General features: G+C 43.4%; 1 protein-coding gene across 1 annotated transcript; it reads left to right on the forward strand.

Moving 5' to 3' along the window:
- On the forward strand, positions 1-4844 carry LOC133271948 (uncharacterized). Its single transcript, XM_061458471.1, has 2 exons — positions 1-347; positions 2570-4844. The coding sequence occupies exons 1-2, from the start codon at positions 33-35 to the stop codon at positions 4073-4075; spliced, it is 1821 nt and encodes a 606-aa protein (XP_061314455.1). The 5' UTR covers positions 1-32; the 3' UTR covers positions 4076-4844.
- Positions 4845-8238: the final 3394 nt, after the last annotated feature.

Below are 8238 nucleotides of genomic sequence, written 5' to 3' on the forward strand. Positions count from 1 at the left end.
CCGAGGGGTGCCCCTGCCGGTGTGGCACTGTCATGAGGGAGGTGGCGGTGAGCGAGGAGGATGGGGAAGTGTTGCGGGACTATTTGGCGTACTACACGGCTCGAGGGGCGGAGGGGGAGCTGGTGGTGTGCGATGAAGCCTCCCTGAAGGCGAGGGCGCGACGGCTGCTGGGACCGCGGCGGCGCGGCGCCCTGGACGTTCGCTGCATGGCGGAGCGGTGCCGGGGGGCCCGCGGCGATCGGGCCGGCAGCGTCCTCAGCGACCTGCGGAAGGCGCTGGAGGTGCTGGAGCTGCTGTGTGTCAACCTGCTGCTCTCCCCGTGGCGGAAAGAGATCAGGTCGCTGAAGGTAGGGGAGCGCTGTAGGACTCGGGCATGGGCGCAGCCATCCCCCGGGCGGCTGCTCCGGCCTCGGGTTCTGGCGGCCGCGGCCTTCCGAGGCCTCCCCGGGCCTGTGGCGCAGAAGGCACGGCCGCAGCGCCCGCGCTCCGGGAGCCAGGAACAGCCTTTAAGGAGCCCATTTAGAACGGGTTAGGAGCGCAGTGAGGGACCTGCACGGTGTTCGTTTTCTTTGCAGTCTTGTCCACGCTAAAGCCGGGCCTTCGGGGGCCTTCCCGGAAGCGCTGGGCCGTGCAGGGTCTTGCATAGACCTTGTTTTATTGTGACACGGTGGAGAAGTAAAAAGATGCCATGAAGGGCTTAAACTCTCAACAGTCTGAGCGTTAACCATAATTTCCTTATAAGGAGGGGATGCTTTTTAGTATTAGTTACTAATATACTAAAATTATAGTTCGATGCCAAAGGCCAGATGAGCCAGTGTCTCTTTGATCCAGAGATTTTACCAACTGCCCTACCTCTGGTGACTGCAGCTGGTCAAGTGGATAGGAAAACCCCCTTTGAAAGAGGAAATGCCGCTGGTTTTGGCAGCAGGGTGGTCTAGGTCATCCTGCTTCCCTAGTACACTGAACACATCTCATTGCCCAGAAAAGGCAGTAGTCTTAAACACATGCAAAATCTACTGTATTTAGACAAAATCCCTGAAGACCCAAGAAGCAAACTTATTTCCCTTCCTACAGCCACAGGTGTTTATAAGGAAAGGCTACCTCTTTCGTTCTTGTTGCCCATTAGGTCCAATCTGCACATTCAGACAGCTTTAAAATGCTGTTATACTCATTCATGTCCCTAAAACAGGGCAAAGCATAAGGTAGGTCTACAGCTCGTGGGCTCAGCTTTCGTAACACCAGGATCCCAGGCTTCATTGAAAAATCTAACTTTGATGACCACTGGGCATAATCCAGAGTGCAGGATGGCCTGCTGAAGGCCTGAAATAATTCTACTGCAAGGCACAAGTTGGAGAATAGCCAGTATCTTCTGTACATTCAGGTCTGATAAAAAGTTGCTGGTCATATGTAGGATACTAGTTCACATTTCCAGTATCTCACCTGCTCTGATGCCACACCCCACACAGAGTAGTACCTGCTCCATACTTTCCCTCAAGAAAGAATAGGAGCTGGGGTGTGAAAGGCACTGTTGACAAATCTATCTGAGAATGGACTGAGGTGTAGTCCTACATTATAGTATGGCCTTTGGGGGGATCAGTTTTTTTCTCCCTCAAGCTTGTGCCTATGAGACCAATGCTTAGGTCTTAGTCTAGGAAGTAGATAAGTCAGTCTGAAGCTGGGTAGCCTGAAAACAAGGTACCCTGATTCTGGAAGTCTTGACATGCCTGCCTTCCTCAGTTCTGTTCTAATCTGCCTGGAGTTGGTCATGCTTAGGTCAGCATAGTCTCTCCTGTTGTAGTGTTTCAGACAAAACCAAAAACCACTTCTACTTTACAAACCACGCTTTGTGCCTGGGGTAGCTCCAAAACCAAGCAGGTGTTGAACAGTTTTTTTTAAATTGTTACACAGCAGCAGCATTTTATTCAAGTCATGTTTTGCAGACAGTTTGTGCAAAGAGACTGTGTTCTGGCAGTATTTCTGCTGGAATAGTCTTCCTTCCAAAAAGTGCTTTCAAAGAAATGGCAACTTAATCTGAGGGTAGTAAAGTTAGAGCAGGAGTCTGAATCATGCAAAAAAAATAAGTTATAGTCTTCTCATCAGTTGAGAAATACAGTGAACAGTGAGTGCATTGTGTCTTTCTTTAGGAAAAGATTAGATCTCAGGGATTTATTCTATGGCTTTTTGATTAAAAATCTTTAATTCTTCCCTAGAGCGCATAAGACTTATTTCTGAGTTTCTCTGGTTTGACTAAAATGATTTTCTTAGTCTATTCCTTTTTGAATCTTGATGGTCTTAGCCAGTATCTCAGCAGCTTTAAACTGGTGTACCTTCTCTGAAGTTAATGTGCTATATATAGCAAAGCTATAATGCTTGAGAATCTGACAAAATAGTGCTGTTAGAAAAGCTCAGCTCACTTTGATTCAAAATTCAGACTTTAAGGAACATAGCCTTTTTAAAGATTTAAGTAATTTTTGAAGTACTTTTGATTTTTAGGAAATCTTTCATGCTTCTCTCCACTCCACACTCCCCCAGTGTTCATCTGTTTTTTCCATGTTGCATTCTGTTTCAGACATTCACCGGTAATTTTGTCTACTATATTCAATCTGTGCTCCCAGATGACATTGTAAAAACAGTACTGGAGAAAATAGGTTACATTGCAACAACAGCAACAGAGTTTTCACTTGTCAAAAAGAGGAACAATGAAGAAACGAAGCAGACTGCATTTGAAATATTCCTGGCAAGAATTGAGTGTGAAACCATCCTCGAAATGACAAATGAAGAAAAATGTGGCAATTTGGAGGAGACCTTACAGAAGAGAACACAAATGCACCAGCATCATCGAAATAAAGACAAAGAAGATCAGACACCCCAGAGAGAAGACACTGAAAATCTAGAAAGTAAAGAAAACAGTGAGACATCTTTGTGCCTTGCTACTCAACAGAAATCTTCATCTACTAGTGATAGATCCTTTGAAGCTGCTGGGGATCTGAAGATCAAAGATTACGTGCCTCAGTTAGCAGTTGCTCAGTCCACTAACAGGCTTCAGAAGCACCAAAGACAAATCATTAACACTGTACATTTGCCAGGCAAATGCTCAGACAGTGAAGACTTCTTTATCAAATATAGTGACATTGTGATAAGACAAACACCTATTTTCAGTGAGAATCTTTCTCCAGAACCTTTTGAAAAAAAGCCAAGAGCCAGTCTAAGTGAAGAATGTGTTTTGGCAGTCACTGCAGTATCAGCTGCAAATGAGATCAGGCCTGTGCCACTCTCACCAGGAGCAAGTGGTCCACCAGCCTTTGCAATATTTGCTGACAGCTCTTGTGACAGTAGAACCACTTTGGAGTACCAAGCTGAAGAAGTCCCTGAAGGATCAGTTGAAGCAGAAATTAACGATGCCATGAATTGCGTAGACCCGGACCCTGCAGATGAACCCAATGAGCTGAAGTCTCTGCCATACAAGGACATTGCATCTGTCAAAAACTGCAGTGTCCCTAGGGAAGAGGAAATCTGTGAGCTGTCTTTAACCTTCACAAAACTACAAATCAAAGACACTCAGAAAGACCTTACGTATCCAGTAGAGGAAACTGGACAACCTGAGTCAGTATCTTATGCAAGTACAAGTGACAGGCATGTAGGAGAATTTAATCACTCCAAAATAAACCATACATTTCTGACTAATGCTCAGATTCAAAACAGAGCAGCTGCACATACTGAGCTGTCTTCAGATCTATGCTGTTCTACTGGGAATGTGGAGGACTCCACTACTGGTTCTGATAGCAAAAGACTATTAATGGATACTCCTTATGCACATACAGCTTCTGCGTGCTTCAGACACATTAGAGAGCCCCCTAACCTCACCTACATTCCACCACAAAGCATTGATGTTCAGTCTTCGCGTATAAGAAGGACCAGCACAGAGGGCAGAAGGAGCCTCTTGCAGCCTGAATGTGACTCTCCCAAATCCAGTGAAATAAAGCTGGAGAACTGTAATTCACAAGTAAATGAAATCCAGGAGCCTTATGTCATTATTGACAAAACTGACCAAGGAATGTTATGCCATCACACTTGAGTCTACCAGTGCTTCTATTTGTAATCTGCCTGGGTTTTTTCCTCTCACTTGTGGCCTTCATGTTTTCAAGGAGGTAATTAGCTTTGTGAAAACAGTATTACAGACCTATTTCTGAAGTATTCTTCAAGTATAGCATGCTGTACAATGATAGAAATAGGAACAGCTAAGTGTTTCTAAGTTGCAAGACCCACTTTATAGCTTTACAAATGCTGTACTGGAGTGCACTTTTGTTAACTCATTACACTCCTGTGAAGCTGTGCTCTGAGCTGATTATATTCCTGTTTTCAGTTGAAAATAAGCTCATAAAGTTCTTTAACATTCCTTTAGGTTTAACAAAGGAAACAGCCTTGTGAACCCTTCCAGTTTTCTAGAGGCAGTAACCTGTTTTGCAGGTTCTTTATACCCGTCTCCACTCTACAAAATTTTTTGTGGCTACCACCACAAATGTCAGAAGCACTGAGCATCGTAGTTGTTCACTGCTACTGGAAGAGGGAGATCCAGCTATTGCTGTCACTTTCTTCACCCCTGTTCCTGCCACTTTGTTCTGCACCAGCTCTGGATTTTATTTCTCTGTAACTGGACTTTTCTGTGAGCCAGTTCATTTTGCTTAAATGAAGGGGGAAAACTGCCATTCTCGTAGCAGGAAAAAAATTAAATCAGAGAAGGGTCCCAGTGAGTATTAGTGCTGGGAAAAGGGCTATTCTTAGGTGGGAGTGCTGTGTGAAAAGCATTGTGCTGAAAAGGAAAGGAGACAGGAGTGTTAGATCAGCTGTAAGCTGGAGTCCTAGGAAGACAGTTTAATACTGCTTGAAGTAACTTCCAGTAGCACTTCAACGTTTTGTTTCATGTATAATTAGCTGAAATTGTTTATAATTGACTTTCATCCCCCAGAAATTCAAAGAGGAGCACGCGGGTTACACTACAAAAGCCTCAAGAGCAAAAAAGTAAAGCTCTGTTTTTTGAACAACTAATTGTTGAGGTCCCCTCACCACTTGATTCCAGCAGTGGAGGAGGAATAAAATTTTGACCAAAGTAACATCAAGTGACAGGACTGCCTTCAGCTTTGGGTGGGGTTGGGAGAAACAGGTATTATTAACACGAACATACAAATTAGTATTTCTGTGCTGGGTCTGGCTAGGATTCAGATAGCTTTCTTCACAGCAGCTCCTGGAGTGGTACATTCAGAATTTGTGGCTAAACTGTTGATAATACACAATACACCAGTGTTTTGGCTATTGCTGAGGAGTTCTTGCAGTGTCACAGCCTTCTCTTCTTCTAACTATGCCCTGTGATGAGTAACTGGGAAGGGGACCCAGCTGAGCTGAACTGGCCAAAGGGCTATACCATAACATGTAACATCATGCTTGGCAATAAAACTGGAGTGGCAGAAGAAGGTGGGGGTTTTGTCTACCAAGGTGGCCATTGCTCAGAGACTTGCAAGGCACTAGTCTGCTTGTGGGAGGTGGTAAGTTACTGCCATTGCATCACTTGGGTTCCCCCCCACCCCTTTCCTTTGGTTCTTAAACCTCTGTCTCAACCAAAACGCTCTCTTGATTTTGCTCTTCCTAGTCTCCCCTGCTGCTGGGGGGGAGCAAGCAGCCTCCTAGCTCTTCTTTCAAGAACCTATCCTTTCTATTTTGGTTTTATAAAACTGTATTTTCTTCCTGTGGGGATTATTATGTGTTTTAATTGTCTACCTTCATAGGAAGAGCCACTATGCGCTAAGTCTTCTGGATATTTTTATGTGAGTTTGTTATTCACAGAATCACAGAATGGTTTGGGTTGGAACAGACTTTAAGATCATCTAGTTCCAACGCCCCTGCCATGGGCAGGGATGCCTCACACACTCAAGCCGTCTCCAGCCTGACCTTGAACACAGGGATGGGGCAACCAGTGCCTTACTATCCTCACAGTAAAGAATTTCTTCCTTGCTGCTAGAACACCTTTAACTTCTTTTGTACAAATGGTAGAATTTTAAGGTCTTGTACTAGAAACTAATGTTGCATTTGCAACTGATTTACAGTTAAAGCTGAAGAGTGAAGGGATTTGAAAACCAGCTGAAACAAAGATAAGTCATATTTAATAGGCAGCAGTCCTTTGTGCAGCTGCTTCCACATGAATCCTAGTTGTAAATACAGTCAGACCTGAGAAGAGGGACAGGTAAAAGGGTAAACTTAAGATTTCTGGTAAGGTAAAATAAGATTTCTGACTAGCCAGTGCCCTCCTGCCCCTATTGGTAGTAACCACTGCACCTCTCCTCGGCTAGTAAGTGAAGTAAGGGCAACTGCTTAGGCAGTGCTGCTAGACAGCAAGAGGGCTGCCTGGGGCCCTTCCTAAAGAAAGGTGGTTTGTGTTTCTAAAATACCTATCCTCTGGTGAGCTGTCAGCTTCAGTTGTGCCGCAGCTGGTCCTGATAGTCTGAATTGAATGGGGATTTACTGACTGATTGGATGTCTTTCCATCACAGAGACTCTAGGCCAATTCTGTTCCAAATGTGTACACTACACATAACTACTCTGAATGGCTCAGATCTCCCAAGCACTGGATTAGAATAATTCTCTTTCAATGAGCATAGATACAGAGCTCAGGCAGCATACCTGGTAGGTGGGTTATAGTCATTCACAGCCTCTCCCTTCTGGATCTCTTGCAATAGTCATTTTTCTTCCCCTTAACATTCATATCACACATAGACCTTCGCCTGTCTGGACTTGTCCTTAGGGTGCTTAAGGAGCAAAGCTGGTTTTAGAACAAACTTTGTTGTTTTTTAAGCCAAGAATGAAAACCAAATTTCAGTGTTAAGACAGAAGAGGAAAAAAAAAGATGGAAAAAGACTTAAGACTATTTCTCTTTAGTAATGCCACTCAATTAGTAGGAACTAATGTAGTAACTGCTAGGTTTTGCTCTAAAACTAAACTTTTCAAAAAGGCACGTAACTTTCAGCCCCCTCAAATGCTGGGGGTGGAAAAAACACCACCATAATTCTGACCCAACTTCTTACTGCTTCAGAAATGCACAATGTTTACTTAAACTTCCACACATTACAGGAAGGACTGGGACAGTAACTTGCTAGGACAGCCATTATTCAGGAGAGTAACAAGAGCTTAGGTCTGAATCTTGAAAACAACTGACATCAGAATACCCGACACTTCTTATACTGTGCAGGAGGAGGTGCAATGAAGAGAGATGCTGGATTGTTCCCTTGCGTTGGTGGTCTGTGTGGTAATTACACTGGTGAAGGCAATTTTTGAGGTTTCTCACAGCCTATGGTTTTGAACAGTCAGTTCTGAAAAGTTTAATCAAACAACGAAGATCTCCTGAGCCTGCTTCTTGTGCTGGAAGAAAGGACACAAAAGGCCATGCTAAGACAGTGCAAATGTTAAATACTATTATTTCTGCCAGTCTGTCTTACTTGAAATCAGCTTATATACTGCTCCCAGATGTTACTCGTCTGCTAAGACACCCTGACCGGGACAAAGTCTGGAGAAAACAGCATCTCTTCAGACTAAAGTATGTAATAAAGAAAAGGCAATACAGGAGGAGAGAACCACTTTTCACACTTAGATGTGGAACTTACTGTGACAAAAGTAATTAAAACCCATAATTTTTACTCAAGTATTCTGACAGTATACCCTGGAATAGCCAAAAAAGCAGCTATGTGTGGCTCAGTTCACAAGCACAGGCTATATCCAAACTACAGAGTAAATTTTAAAAGCCAAGAGCAGTATCAGGTTGTTATATTCTGTGATCCATTCCACTGGTAATGAAGGTCAGTCTGCCTACAGAAAGGAGTACTTTTGCAACATGCTACCTCATCACTGCTTCTTAGTTACAAAAGAAACAAAATACGTATCAGGCTAATGCTGATAACCCTTTTTTCCCTTTTGTCATCGATCGAGAGATTTCAAGGCAGAAAAGCAAATAAATTCCAGATTCCAGGCTTTAGAACAGTTACTTATGATTACTGAAGTATTTTTATCTATACATCTATAGCAGACAGCAAACATTTTAAATTTATGACGTAACAGGAAACCTGTTTGTTTTTTGTTCCCAGTTTTCATTAAATAACCCCAACCTTCCTGAATATGAAAATCTATACACAAAAATACTAGACAGCAAAACAAAGTAAACATGCTATCTGTAGCCATCGCATCTGTTTTTTTTAA

The sequence above is a fragment of the Pezoporus flaviventris genome, unplaced genomic scaffold (genome assembly GCF_033815535.1).
Source record: "Pezoporus flaviventris isolate CSIRO_AGI_PZ_B2104156 unplaced genomic scaffold, CSIRO_AGI_Pfla_v1 ptg000027l, whole genome shotgun sequence".
NCBI classification, from domain to species: domain Eukaryota; kingdom Metazoa; phylum Chordata; class Aves; order Psittaciformes; family Psittacidae; genus Pezoporus; species Pezoporus flaviventris.

Coding starts and splice junctions, on each gene's coding strand:
- LOC133271948 (XM_061458471.1), top strand. CDS start 33: ATGAGGGAGGTGGCGGTGAGCGAGGAGGATGGGGAAGTGTTGCGGGAC. Junction 348..2,569: donor AAGAGATCAGGTCGCTGAAG/GTAGGGGAGCGC, acceptor ATTCTGTTTCAG/ACATTCACCGGTAATTTTGT.